The sequence below is a fragment of the Thermobia domestica genome, chromosome 2 (genome assembly GCF_964235325.1).
Source record: "Thermobia domestica chromosome 2, izTheDome1.hap1.1, whole genome shotgun sequence".
Taxonomy (NCBI): domain Eukaryota; kingdom Metazoa; phylum Arthropoda; class Insecta; order Zygentoma; family Lepismatidae; genus Thermobia; species Thermobia domestica.
The window spans coordinates 83,110,632-83,126,376 of NC_137455.1; the positions used below are offsets into that span (position 1 = coordinate 83,110,632).

The 15,745-nt window shown below is 37.4% G+C and overlaps 1 protein-coding gene across 1 annotated transcript in view; it reads left to right on the forward strand.

Moving 5' to 3' along the window:
- The window catches only part of Usp20-33 (Ubiquitin specific protease 20/33), an 88,001-nt gene that overhangs the window by 12,038 nt on the left and 60,218 nt on the right, over positions 1-15,745 (forward strand). Inside the window, exons 5-7 of the mRNA XM_081743288.1 lie at positions 322-554; positions 4,039-4,174; positions 12,021-12,199. Of these exons, the coding sequence (XP_081599414.1) occupies positions 322-554; positions 4,039-4,174; positions 12,021-12,199 (548 nt within the window). The remainder of the gene's footprint in view (positions 1-321; positions 555-4,038; positions 4,175-12,020; positions 12,200-15,745) is intronic.

The following is a 15,745-nucleotide window of genomic DNA, read 5'->3' on the forward strand; positions in this document are numbered from 1 at the left end:
GTTATAATATCCGGAACAGAATTTCTTCGGGAATGAAAGATGAAATATACGAGAACTCTCCCTGGAAAATGGGGACGTTCTATGTGGTGTAGTTAGACAAAAATGTAGATTCAGAATAAAAACAAATTATAGCACGGAAGTCTATTTTGAGAACAAATGATATCAGTATAAATGTTAGTGTACGGAGCACATGCCACCTAAGACAGAGCAATCTAGTAAATGGTAATTCTACATAACCAAACTAAAGAATTTAACTTTATTTTGTTATGAACCGTCAATGTAATGTTCTTATTTTGCTAAAACACTTTATTCTCCTCGTAGGATTAACTGGTCTTCAAAATATAGGAAACACTTGCTATATGAATTCGGCTCTTCAAGCCCTTTCGAATACACCTCCTTTGACTCAATTCTTCCTTGATTGTGGTGGATTAGTAGCAAGAGTAGACAAAAAACCTGGATTGTCGCGAAATTATCTTCGACTCATCCACGAGATGTGGCACAGGAAGAGACCCGGCTACGTAGTACCATCAGGAATTTTGTATGGTATTAGAAACGTAAGTAATAAATCAATTAATAGTTTTATTTATTTTATCTTCTAATTATCTTTATATTCACAGGTATGCTTCCTTTATTCTCGATTGTTCTTTTTTCTTATTCCATTCTATATCTGACGAAGTATTCAGCGGAATGGCTGATAGTGTACTTATTAGTATTTATTTATTTTAATGTTTTGTAAAAAGATTTTCATTATTTCGTAGTAGACAATGTTTTCCATCCCCTCTGTACCGTACCTATTTTCCGGTAAAGCTACATTGTATTATTTATAATTGTTATAGTTTATTTGTGCCCGTATTGTTTAGCTGTACGGCACCCCTTTGTGTTAATGGACATTTAGAGACGCAGTTGTATATCACTGTGTTTGGTGTCAATTTGTTGGCTTTACTTTTTATTGAGATGTGGGAAGGTGTGCGTGATGGTACCTATATTCTTGACCTGCACGGCGGATTTATATTATTTGTATTTGTTATATTAAATATGTGTTCGTGGTGCTGGTGAATGGATTGTTTATGTTTACCTATATACAAATTATTTCTTCGTGTGTGGATGTCATGATTACCGGTATACGAAGTTGGCCCTATACTTAAACTGGACAGATATATATATATATAATATCAAAATTTTTACGGTTGCCGTAGTGGTAATGTTTAAATATTTACGTTTACGCATATTTTTACTATGTTAGAACTACAACAGAATTAAAATTGGATATGACAAGAGAAATTTAGGATGTAGGCATACGCGTTTAAATCTTACAAATGTAGATATAGTAATAATATACATTCGACTCTTTCTTTGAGATTGTACGTATTAAGCACTATTCTTATTAATATACTAAAATTATATATATATATATATATATATATATATATATATATATATATATTACTGTGTAATGGTGCCTGGTTTATTGTTCCGAGTGGCGTAGACGAGTGTTATTTGTTTGTGGTTGTAACCGGAAGTACTCGGAAATGAGATTGTCTTTTTTAAATCTTAGAATTCGAAAGTTTATAAAAAATATATATATTCCCACTTCCCTTTATTATTATTAAATAGGGGATTTTAGGAAGTGGTAATAAGTATACACACTAAATATTACCGAGACATTACATTTGTTTATAGTGTATGTACGAGGGTGGTTCAATAATTATTGTCCCTGACCTACAAGCAGTATTATTTTTCCAAAAAGTCTCCTTTCATAGTAATGTACTTTTTCTACCTATGCTGTAAAGCCACTATGCTTCAAAAAAAGTCTCTGGTTGAGCCGTGAGCCATTCCTCCACAGCTGCATTTGAGTGAAACTTCTTCCCCTTGAGGTGCTCCTTCAACTTTGGGAACAAATGAGTCACTAGGGGCGAGGTCGGATGAGTAGGGAAGATGTTCCAACACATCAAAACCAGCAGCATGGATTGCGGCACCAGTAAGATGGCTTTTGTGGGCCGGAGCATTATCTTGGTGGAACAGCACTGTTCGCTGCAACATCCCGCGCCATTTTTCCTTGATTGCTTCGCGTAACTTAGGGATTAGGGCTGCATAATAGGCCCCTGTAATAGTGTGTCCAACCTCCAGATAGTCAAGAAGGAGCACACCCTTCGCATCCCAAAAAATTGTTCCATAGCCTTGCTTGCACCTTGAACTTGCGTGGGGGAAGCGAACTGCTGTGCCGCCACTCCATGCTCTGTCGTTTGGACTCGGGATCATAGTGATGGAGCCACGTCTCATCCACTGTCGCAAATCTATCACAGAACTGTTTCAGGCATGCCCCCATAACCTCCAAACCAGCCCTTGTACATCGAACTCTGTCTTTCTGATTTTCACGAGATAATAAGTATACACACTACTCATCGATCTGACACCTTTCTGAATCCCAAGTGTTCATGCACAATGGTTTCCACTGAGCCTACAGAGATGTGCATGATGTCTGCTAACTGTTGCACTGTGATTCGTCTGTCTGCTATAATCTTATCATGCTCAGCATCAGTGTTTTCTGGGGTGCATGCTGTTGTTGGAGGACCAGCACCAGGGGCCTGTTGACAGCTTTCCCTGCCGCAACGGAAGTCGCGGCACCAGTTCTTTACCACTTGGTAAGAAGGAGCCCCATCACCCAACACACTGATCATGTCCTCATGAATCTCCTTTAGGCTTAACCCCTTTTTCTGGAGGTACTTGATGACAGCTTGTTGTTCAGTTTTCTCAATTTTTCAAGCTAGGTGCCACCTCTCACACCTGAAACGACAAAAAAGAATATTAATATAGCAGCTATGGTTCTGAAATTTAGCATATAGGCATCTAAGACATTAGGCTACAATATCCCCCATCAGCCATCCCAGCTCAAGTACTTTAAATATGCCGGGGACAAAAATTATTATTGAACCTCCCTCGTACATATGTATTTTAGTGGTTAAGACCGGAAGTATGTAAAGTACAGTGAAGAAGAAAAGTTCAGGCCCATTGTGGGCAGGGATTAGAGCTCTAAATAATTAGAAATCGATTAATGAGCGAATCGCACAAAATTGTGGACAGACCTTTGTAAAAATTTAATTTCTGGTGTAACCTAACATTTTTGTCAAAATTAGAGCTCCAGTGAAATTAATAAATCAACCTAATTGGAATACCCTGCTGCGCCTACACAAATTCTTCTCCGCCATTATGGTGGACAAGGGGAAATAACCGAGTCCAGAGACTGATTATCAGTGGAGCCAGTGTATGATCCATAATCCTGTCGTACACGGGATCTGGTGGGAATAGGAATCTGGACTCCTTTCGTCATTATCCTTGTTTCCGTAGTGTAGATTATTATGGTTACGAAATACATATTGTTGTATTACAGCAATTTAGCGTTTCTAGATACGTTTTGACCCCGTATCATACGCTTCTCGCTTTGGCAAAATCTTACTCTTACTGTAATATAGTAATTTCTTGGCTCATTCGGTTGTTTTTCGCGCTTCTGGTCCCAGATACTAAAAAGTTTCTGCTTTCTTCAAGAATTTCTCTCAAAGTTTTTTCTTTCTTTTTCCTTTTGTGTGTGTGTGTGTGTGTGTGTGTGTGTGTGTGTGTGTGTGTGTGTGTGTGTTTGTGTTAGTTAGTTAGTTTGTTTGTTTGTTTGTTTTCGTGAAATAATCTGAGTTTTACTTTTCTCTTAGTTTACACAGAAGCCATATATTTCTTTACATTTGTTCGAAGCATCTAGCTGCTTATTTGCACCTTATACTACACAAGCAGCACAAAACACACATTGATTAAAATTCCGTACGGGATCAAGAAAAGCATTCAGCTAGACGTGGGCTTGAGCGAGACATTTAAGTGACTTCACAGCTCTTTGCTTGGGCTGTTACATGCTGAGTGGGGATTTAAAAGGAGTAAGAACTAAATAAATAAATAAATAAAATAAAAATCATGCATGTGAAGCATCTTTAAAATGTTTCTTTGTACTTTCGAACACTGTCTAATCTTTAATTAAATTCTTCTTATATTTATTAGGTACATCCAATGTTTCGTGGATATCAGCAGCATGACACACAGGAATTCTTGCGGTGTTTCATGGATCAATTACATGAAGAACTGAAGGAACCTGTAGTTGAGCTTGCAGATAGGAAGAACATTCTTCAGAATCACGGTATGTAACAAATTTATTACTGAATTAGGGGAGAGAACTAGTAATTTCCGCTCTCTACGTGATACTTTATGCATAGTTATCTACCTATACTGAAGCTAAAACTACTTCGATTTAACACGTACTTATGTCCACGAATATTAACGTTCAGCAAATGTGCTTTGGCTTGAAATATAGATTTGGAAAGTTTTGTAATGTAATATAGAGTGTTATGAAATATTCTCTTGTTTTGAATTTTCAGTTTGTTTCACAATTCAGAATAGTTTGAATTACTTTAAGTATGTGTGGTGTCATGAGTATACGATGTTGAAGTACATAGATTTTATTATTTTGAAGCATCTTTTATTTATAGAATGCGAAGTTTTGAGTTAAGAACTCGCTTAGTACTGGTTTACACACACAGTATATACGAGGGCAAGTCAAAAATTATCTACACTTTATTATTTATTTACATGAAGCTAGGGTTATACTATGCACATAATCTTTCTACGTAATCTCCCTCCTTATCAATGCACTTGGCCCAACGGTCAACGAACTTACGTATTATTTCCAAATAAAAGGTTTTCAGTTGGTCGTGAAGCCACTTTTGCAGCACAGTTTGCATGTCTAAATCTGAGGCAAATCGGCGACCACGCAAAGCATCCTTGAGTGGCCCAAACAAGTGAAAGTCAAGTGGAGCTAGGCCTGGGTTGTAGGGAGGGTGTTCCAATAACGCAAATTTCTTATTGTTCGTGGTTTCAAAAGTGTGATGAGCCGTGTGTGGCCGTGCATTGTCATGCAACAACAAAACTTTCTTCAACAATAATCCTCGGCGTTTGTTGCGAATTGCCGGCTTCAGGTTATTTTCCACATTTCACTATAACTCGCACTGTTGATCGTCTTTTCCTTTTCCATGAACTCTGCCATTATGAGCCCCTGTGAGTCCCAAAACACAGTTAACCTTTCCTGCGGATGCTCAGTCTTGAATTTTTTCTTCGTCGGAGATCCAGGGTGTTTCCACTGCATACTCTGACGCTTTGGTTTTGGCTCATAGTGATGAACCCATGTTTTATCGCCGGTGACTATTCTGCTTAAAAATGCATCACCTTTGTTGTTGAAGCGAGTGAGTAAGCGTTGACAGACCCTAACACGAGTTAGCTTGTGTTCTGCAGTAAGATTTCTTGGTACCCACCGTGCACAGACTTTATGAAAACCGAGATCGTCGTGGATGATTTGATGGGCAGAACTATGTCTGATGTTCAAAGCAACTGCTACCTCATCGATAGTGATTCGCACCATCTCTCGAGCTTGCTGCATGTTGTCATCTGTAGTGGAGGTTGATGACCGTCCTGCTTCCTCTTCATGCATTACACTTGTTCGATCACTTTTAAACTTCTCGAGCCACAAAAACACATTTTTACGTGAAACACTTCTCCTATATTGCGATGATAATCTACCATGAATGTCTGACCCTTTGACACCCTTCGACCAGAGGAATCGGATCACTGCTCGTTGTTCCTCTTTGGTGCAAACTTCTAATGGAGCAGCCATAATATATCTGCAACAGAAGGAAGAAAAATGGAGGAATTAAGATCACACTTCACTGGAATTAAGATCATTACCACAACAGTATAACAATAAAATATGCGAGGACAGAAGACAAAGTGCGCAACGTAAGAAAAGTTATCACAGAAGTGTAGATAATTTTTGACTCGCCTAAGTAATGAATTCCATACTAAGAAGGTAGGTTAAAAAAAATACATGAAACTGAACTGAAAATACAACACTAAAGAAGATACAAGAAATGCATCCACTGTCCAGTCTTCTGAGTAAGAGAAATTCTAAATTCTCTTTCTATCCGCATTCAAAAATTACTAATACTCCTGTAGCTTTCAAATTTCCATCTACCAAGTCCTTCCACACAACCATCCTATTCGCCAATCGCTCAACTGATTTTAACAGTTTATAATACCCATTTCACCACTTATAATTTTAATCATTTTATATATGGTGCCTTCCATTTCAATTCAGGCAGAGCATGTACAATCTGCGGCAAAAAACCTGCAACATGAGGATGTACGTTTATTGTGAAACTACGCCTAACTGCACAGGGAATGAACATAACGTCTAAGTAGAACGAATCACGCCAGGATAAACATCGGCCTCCTCCCGTGCACGCTTATTTTGGAGCAAAAGACTTCGTCATTTCACAATAAACTTATATGATCATGTTGCAGGTTTTTTGCCGCGGATTGTACCATCACCATCTCAGATATTGTTGAAACTTTTTTTTTTTATAGCAACTAGACATGTTTTTAAGAGACCCGTATTTTTTTTGTTTTGTCGAAAAAAATTTTCCCGTCAAATAATGGGCCATCAAAGACGGGGAGTACAATTTATGAATTGTAGAAGACTTGGAAAATGGTCAGCTTCGGAGCCTCACCATTCGGCTATGGAGACAGGTAGAGTTATAATTCTTGTTGTGGTATGTGCATAGGGATATAAATAAACTATATTTTATTATAGTTTGGTTTGCGAATGCGTATCTTTTTGTACATAAATTAACAAATGAACGTCAGTTGATCTGAAAAGTCGAAGTTTGCGAATTTTTTTCGAGCACTTCCGGTTCGAATTTTAAAATTCTGTTTTCACGGTTGGTAAAACCTAATTACCCACTTTCCGTTAAAAAAAATAAATAAATAAAAGAAAATAAAATAAAAAAATGTATCGCTTCGTGTGCAACCGTTTGTCGCAAAACATTCGAGAAATTGTAAAATTTTCAAAAATCGCCATTTTCTCGGAAACACCATGTTTTAAAATTCTGAAATTTCGTCAGATGTTTCAATTTTACATGAATAATAAACACACCAAATACCATTCTCGACCAATGCTTCATGAATCAACTGCAGTCTTTAGAAGTGAGCGAAGTTTCGTTAACTTTGATGTCACAGTTAGCAACACTGGAAACAATCAAAGTGCAAGAATTTGATGATGTTTGTGGTTCACATTCATTAAATGAAAAATAAAAGGTTTTCTTGACTATTTTTTATTATTTTGATCAAAAAGGCTCTCTGAAATAGTAAAATGAGCATCCCTCTACTCCTCCGTTTTCTTAAACCGAAATAATCTGAGGTGGAAATTACGATTACGAAACACACAAATTTTAAGTTTATTTGAAATGGCCATCCAAAAATTCTGATGATCTATAAAAAGCCTGAACTATTACCTCAGTGATGATCTGGAATGCTCCAGACAAAGTCTCAATTAAGTGCGATGTCATTACAGTGATCGAAAAAGGACAAGAAGTTAAAAAAATCGAAACGTTTTCTTACGCGTTCCAAAGAAATTTACTGATGTTTTAAACAGAACAATCTCAGCATAAGAATGGGTCACTCGGAATTTTATAGTATTCGACTAAAGTGGGTGTCCGCAACCTGCGAGGGAAGTGTGTGTGTGTGTGTGTGTGTGTTGTGCAAATTTTAAGTTAGGTGCTACTGCGTTGCTACAAATCAAAGGTGCAACCTGTATTGAAGCTGTCATGAGTGACCTCTTTCCTTTAGTAGGATGATCCGTAGAAAATGACAGCTGTCTTTTTCAAGAATGTGGTGAATGTCCTGGAGTGGAAGGAATAAGTGTGAAGTCTTTAATTATTGATCCTGATGAAAATGAATGTGTTACGTATGCCATATGGCAAAACAGTGATCTCGTTAAAAAAAACTGTGCATCTTTCTGTTTTCGTATCGTACATTGCTGGTTTAACTGTAAGAATTGTAATTCATAACTACATCAAGAAAATCCAAAGAGAAAATGAAATGAAATTTTTGAGTTTTACGTCCCAGGGTTATGCCGGTTAGGCTAAAGGAAACGGTGATGATGAGTAATGAATGAAATGGTGGAATGAAGAAAGCGGGAGGAAACGGGGGAACCCCGAGAATACCCACGCACACGGTGTTTGTCCACCACAAAGGTTCACTTGGCAGGAGCAGGGTTTGAACCCGAGACCCCTAGCACCAGAGGTGAACGCTCTACCACTGAGCCACCGCGGCCCCAAAATCCAAAGAGAATTAATTGCTACCGAAAAGCATCGTATGAAATTTCAAGGTACAAATTCTATTTTACTTCATGTGAACTTGGTTGAAAACTGGACTGTTATTCTGCAAAGTGAAATTCAGAGTTATCACCGGAATATGAAACAACTGACAGTTTTGTTGTAATAAACGACGATAAAACACACGATTCGGCTCATGTACTCATAGCCATAGACAAGATTCTAAAAATACTCGAAGAAAAGCGAAAATATATTTTATAGAAAAAGGTTTGAATACGTGAAAATAAGTGTCTACAATTTCCCAAACCGTGTCAGTGATTTTTGATGGTGCTGCATCCCACTTTAAAAATCGCTTTCAGATGTTCGAGATGCAGACAGGTCCGATAAAGCAGTGTTTTTGCAGTGAAACCGGCCATGCAAGGGCCTCTGCGACGGTATTGGGGAAGGGGGGGGGGGGTGTAAAGAATGTGGCAACGCGGCATAACCTTAGGCAAAAGCAGATACACAGTATTAAAACCGCAGAAGAATTCGTGAGTATTGTGCAAGTACAAACTCCGGGTATTACTCTCGTTTTGTTGCCTGGAACTGAATTCGACGACTTCCGGAAGAAAAAAAGGGAAAGTATACGACCGGTAATCGGTATTCAACGAAGTTATCTTTGGCTTTCGGAAAATGGCGAAGTTGTTATGGCAGTAACAGGTCGCCATGAACTAACTTCATGCTCCCCCAAAATCGACCTTTTGCAATTCAAAGTGTAGATTTAAGAAATCTGCAAAAAAGAACTTTTGTTACATACATACATGTATGATAACCAGTGGTGCGTAGCAGAAATATTATGAATGAATTTCGTGAAGTTGAAGTTCTGTTTATGCCTCCACATGGACCTTCAGCAGGGTACAGGTTTTCAGAAGAGCATAAGAGAAGTGAAAATAAGTGGTTTGTGGCTATCAACAATGTGCTATGCAGGGGCGGATCCAGGACGGACTTCTGGGGGGGGGGGGAAGGTTGTAATACTGCTACTTAGAGCTACTTTTAAGAGCTCCGAACTCTGGAATGGATTTTATTTATATATAAAATAAGAAAGTTTCTTCTTCTGGGGGAGGGGGCGATCGTCCCCCTGGACCCACCCCTGGACGAGTTGTGAGTGAACCAACACCTTTTGGAGCATTTGCACGGTTATATGCTATTAGCGAAGAAGACACCAATCAAGCAAATGATTGGTCCATGTTAAAAATATATATATATATATCCGAAGACCATTTTAAGTAAGTGAACTTGAAATTTGTGTTTCGTAATCGTAATTTCCATCTCAGATTACTTTGGTTTAAAAAAAAAAAAAAAAGAACGGAGGAAAAGGGGAGAGGCTCATTTTACTATTTCAGAGAGCCTTTTTGATCAAAATAATAAAAAAAAAAACAGTCAAGAAACCTTTTAATCTTCATTTAATGAATGTGAACCACAAACATTGTCAAATTATTGCACTTTGATTGTTTCCAGTGTTGCTAACTGTGACATCTATGTTAACGAAACTTCGCCAGCTTCTAAAGGCTGCAGTGAATTCATGAAGCATTGGTCGAGAATGGTATTTGGTGTGTTTATTATTCATGTAAAGTTGAACCATCTGAAAAAATTTCAGAATTTTAAAAGATGGTGTTTTCGAGAAAATGGCGCCCAAAAATGGCGATTTTTGAAAATTTTACAATTTCTCGAATTTTTTGCGACAAACGGTTGCACACGAAGTGATACATTTTTTTTCTTTCTTTCGGAAAGTGGGTAATTTGGTCTTACCAGCTGTGAAAACAGAATTTTAAAATTCGAACCGGAAGTGCTCGAAAAAAATTCGCAAACTTCGACTTTTCAGATCAACTGACGTTCATTTGTTAATTTATGCCCAAAAAGATACGCATTCGCAAACCAAATTATAATAAAATATAGTTTATTTATATCCCTATGCACATACCACAACAAGAATTAGAACTCTACCTGTCTCCATAGCCGAATGGTGAGGCTTCGAAGCTGACCATTTTCCACGTCTTCTACAATTCATAAATTGTACTCCCCGTCTTTGATGGCTCATTACTTGGCGGGAATTTTTTTTTCGACAAAACAAAAAAATATAGGTCTCTTAAAAACATGTCTAGTTGCTATTAAAAAAAAAAAGTTTCAAAAATATCTGAGATGGTGAGATGGTGATGGTGGAATTTTGTTTTATTTTTTTCCCTGAGTTGAAATGGAAGGCACCATATATATATATATATATATATATATATATATATATATATATATATATATATATATATATATATATATATATATATATATATATATAATTAGGGACCGCTTTGAAATAAAACGAAAACATGTAGAGGAGGAAATTTAATTACCTCTGTTTCTCTTTATATGTCCATCCAGTTATTTCTCAATGCAGTTTCTATAGTTGTTGAGGCGTTTGTCGTTGCGGTAGGTGAGCTTTTGTAGACTCTCATCAAAGAAATGTGCTGCTAGCTCAAATAGCCAATACTTCAAGTCTGTTTGGCGTCATCTGCGTTGTTGAATCCGTTCTCAGCAAGAAATGCCTTCAAGTGCAGGCATAGGTGATAATTGCTAAGGGCGAGAAACTGACTGTACGGAGGGTGGTCCATCTATTCCCAACCATATGAGTCAGTGAACTGTTGTGAGAAGGCGGTGAACATGAGTGACCTGTTGGAGGTCGTTTGCTTGATCTTCCATGCGACTAGCCTTAAACCGATGTACCCATTTCCACTTTGCGTTCGCACATGATATTTTACCATACACCTGACGTAACTCGTGATAAACGTGCCGCGTATGCACATTTTTTCGCGGTCAAAAGCCTGAACACTGATTATCGTATCTCACACTCATTGGGAAGTTTCGATCACGTGCATCACTTCCATTGTCCACAACAACCACACCAAGCGTTTCAGAATATGAAAATGGCGTCTGTTCACGTGCAAAGCATGTAGTAGTTTAACACACATGCGCAAAACGGCCCCTAATTAATATCTGTACAATAATATAATCAATAGTAAAACAAGAGTGAAATATACAGGGTAGACCATGTATCTTGATACGCCCTTGTAACTTTCAAACTAATAAACAAAAAATGCTGAAGTTTTGTACTATGCAAATATCGGCAGGGGACATTGTGTGACTGTGACATACTCTGTGATACTACAAGATTAACGTGTTGCCAACCCAACATAAAGTTGTATTTTTCAAACGTCACTACGTCATGTTATCATATATTTCAAATTTACATGTAAAAGAAAAACATACAACACCACACTAGATTATAGTACTTTTATCTAAAATTTTGAACATAATTTTATTTGTGCTTAAGTAAAGTCCATAGTGGAAAAAGTCATGCCTATTTGCTATTTTTCTTTTAAAATTAAAGAGAAGAATTACGACAGGTTTACATGTGGAGTTAATTTGGAATAATTTAACGTGTTAATTCCGAGCTTAAAATATTCTGTGCAGCTACATATTCTATTGCTACCCGAGTGCTTTCTAAATTTTCCCTATCTTATAAAGAGTATGTTAACACTCCATATTTTCTTTCATTCTGTTTAAGTGTTGCCGAGGATCCACCGAATTTACATGACTAGGGCTTTTGCTTTTTGTGCTCATGATCTCAGGTTCAAGCCGTGCTGACTGTTAACTTCTCGAATAAAAGCTCCGGTAGTGGCCGGGTTCAGATCATTCATGGATAGTATCTCAGTGTTACGTAAGAGCGTGAAGCAAGAATAGTATCAGAATAAAATGTTGGTTGATTTTAATATGCTGTTTCTTCTATTTCAGAAAACGGTAATCATTTAGAAGCCGGGAGTTATGAAGATGTAACAGATGATGAAGAAGAAGACTGTGATGGGCTATCTAGTCAATCGGAGGGTGAATATGAAACTTGTGACTCTGGTGTTAGTGAAAGAAGTTCTTACAGTGATGAGAGTGACAAAAACAGAACTAATAAGAGAAGGCAAGTGTTACAGCAGTTAAGGAGAAACAATATAATTTATTGTCATTCTGGTGTTTGGTGGAGTGTAAGTGTATTTGTAGACCCTAGTCTAAACGTTGATCCATTCGAGGTCTTCTCAGATTCGTCATCTTAGAGCCAGGGTATTCCTCAGTATCATCAGGCAGATTCCACTTTTAGTTAACGCCTTTCCATTATTGAAAAATGTTCTTCAGTCAAAACATAACAGATGTTAAAGCAGGTTACTTCATAATTAAATGTCCCCGTTTCCGAAGGTCATCATTCAAAGAAAATTTATAGATGTTACAAGGATTTACACACAGAAGGTTACAAAGAAATTCACAGATAGGGTTGGAAAATACAGGGTGACTCACAAAATTGTCCATTAAAGCTACGTACCTCTAAATCATATTAATAAAATTAATTAAAAAGTGAAGGTATGTGCCTGTACTGCAGCTACTTATGGAAGTTGTTGAAAAGTAATCCTTCTGACCTTTCTCTATTTCCTTTAGGGTAGTAACATACCTCGTAATATTTTCAAGTTTAGACGATTTTATGTAACTCACTTGGAACGAAATTAACAGAAACTAAGATGCGTTTTATGTAGGTTTAACGGTCTGCTTTGCTACGGAGAAAGTGGAAAATAAGATTATTTATTTTTTATAAATTCGATGTTTAATATTGAATGTTCAATTTTTATTAAGCGTTTCTAGAATTTCGACAATGAATCAGTCTTATTCGTAAGGAATATATATTCTTTTTAACAAATTGATTTGAAAGACATTGTTGGTTGAAAGTAACATTGTTGGAAAGATAACTGAAAGGAAAGCGTCAAGCAAATGCAAAACAGTTTAGAATGGAACATACCATGTTGCAGAGAGGAAATTCAAAAACCGTACAGAAGAGACCAAACTAAATGTTCCAGGTTTGCTGTGAACTTGGGTAATAGTAGTGGGAAGTTACACAGTAAAGAGGTAGGAAGTTCAACTCAAGTAGTAATAAGGTAGGTCGCAGTAAGTGGAGTTAATTCTGGGTAAGCACCTGAAAGAATTCAGAATGAAATAGAATTCGTAATTGTAGTGTTACGATAATAAGAGGTAACAGAAAAAAGAATAGTTTGGTGTTGATACAGACATACAAACCAGCGCCATGTACACAACTGGAGAAGTAGAGGAAAATTATGAGAAAATCTAGAAGTTCATTTCATGTCTATTGTTAATATTGCCACCTGTGCTCGATGTAAAAGCACTGTCTGTCTGCTGTCGCCGTGCGTCTGAGCTTCCACTGAAGGAGCGTTGAAGAAGTTCGATTAAGACTGTTCCAATCCTCTTGCCAAACTATCCAAAGGCTGTCGAGTGAACACGGCCTCCGACGTCTCCAAGCTCGTCTCAACAACGAAAACCCACAAAAATTCGTGAGGGATGCATCAGAACATTTCACAGGAGTGTCTGTAAGAGGAATTGCATGAATTTCCGTAGCATGTGCCATCTAATCCATGTAGTTTTCCCTTTGACTTTACCATATGACTGGACGACTTATTCCAGTGAATAACAGTGCGAGATTAAACGGTTTATTTTAAGATTGAGAAAAAGTTTCAGAGTATTTTAAGGAACACGAAGTGCGTCCTCGAGGGTTACTTTCTCCAAAATGGATTTAAAAATACACAGAAGTTGAAAAGCGAGGAAATGAAAAATTTAATCGTTCAAAAATTCGAAGAAATACATTTTCACTCGGAAGAAACAGGCACTAGAAGCGGTGAGGGCTATTAAAAGTTTGTATGCATCAAGCTACAAGGAAATAGTAGACTACGTGAATAGAAAACTTATGGAAGGGACAAACAAATTGAGGGAAAGGAACGTCAGAAAATGGGATACTATCGAGAAAGATAAAAATATGCGAGAAGGTAAATGTCAGATTACCAAGGGAAAGAAATGTAGTAAGGAAATAATTGTACAAGATAGTGTGAAAGGATAGAAGAATGTGGACAGTAAGGGAACATCAGAAATATACAGGGTACTGAAATCAACGGAATTTCGTAACAAATAAGAGGAATGAAATGAAATTAATAAATGAAATCTTTAAGTTTTACGTCCCACGATTATGCCGGCTAGGCTAAAGGAGACGGTGATGATGAGAAAAAAAGGAAATGGTGGAATGAAGAAAGTGGGAGGAAACGGGAGAACCCTGAGAAAACTCACGCACACCGTGTTTGTCCACCACAGAGTCCACTTGGCGCGAGCTGGGATCGATCCAGGGACCCCAAGCACCAGAGGTGACGCTCTACCACTGACCTACCGTGGCCCCACAAATAAGAGAGTGGAATGAGGACAGTAGCATATAAGAATGGCATGATAGAAAGAGGTCGAAGTTGTTGAAAAATGGAAAGAAGGTATGAAGATTCGAATGAATAGAAATGACCATGTTGAAGAGGAAGGCGGAATAAGCGAGGATGATAAAGTGCTTACAGGTTCGTGAAAACCATATGCTAGATGAAAAATGCAAAGACAACCGGAATAGACAATGTACCAGTTGAGTTTATTAAGAGTAACATGGAAAAAGGGAAGAAAGAGTTCCACTTCATAATCTATATTATAAAATTGAAAGTGACTATGTTTGTGATTCTTAATCTCTTGAACCACCCTATCAATCTCAATCAAATTTTTGACGTAGATGCCGTTCTGGCCTGGGAGTGTTCTTAGCTATTCACTTCGACGGTAGAACTTAGGGAGGGGGAGGAGGGGAATTATAAAAAAAAATATAAATACAACTTAATAACTTTTGAACCAAACGACCGATCTCGATCAAACTTGCAACGTAGATGAGTTTCGGGGCTGGGATGTTTATCATCATTTCACTTGAACGGAGCAACATAGGGAAGGGGAGGGGGGGGGGGAGATATATTAAAATCAACATATATATATATATAAAAGTGACTCTGTTCGTGAGTTAATAACTCTTGAACTACCCGACCGATCTCGATCAAATTTTCATATAGATGAGGTTCGGGGCTGGAAAGTTTATATATATATATATATATATATATATATATATTCACTTTGACGGTACAACCTAGGGGAGGGGGGTATTTATATAAATTAAATAAAACTTAACTCTTGAACCACCCAACCATCTTGATCAAATTTTCAACATAGATTATGTTTGGGCCTGGGATAATTTTTGTCAATTAACTTTGACGGTGAAACGTAGGGGAGGTGGAGGGGAAGATATATGTAAAAAAAAAAAATAAAATAAAAAATGAAAGTGACTCTCTTTGTGAATAAAGTCAGAACACCTGAAGAGCCCGACCGTTCTCGATCAAATTTTGAAAATAAATTGGATTCGAGCCTGGGATGGTATTTATCTATTCACTTTGACGATAGAACTTACGGAAGGGGGAGGGAGGAGTTAAAAAATAAATAAATCATAATAACTCTTGAATCAAACGATCAATCTAGATCAAATTTTTAACATAGATGAGGTTCGGGACAGAGATGTGTTTTATCATTTCACTTTGACGATAGAAGTTAGGGGAGGGGGAGATATATATAAACAT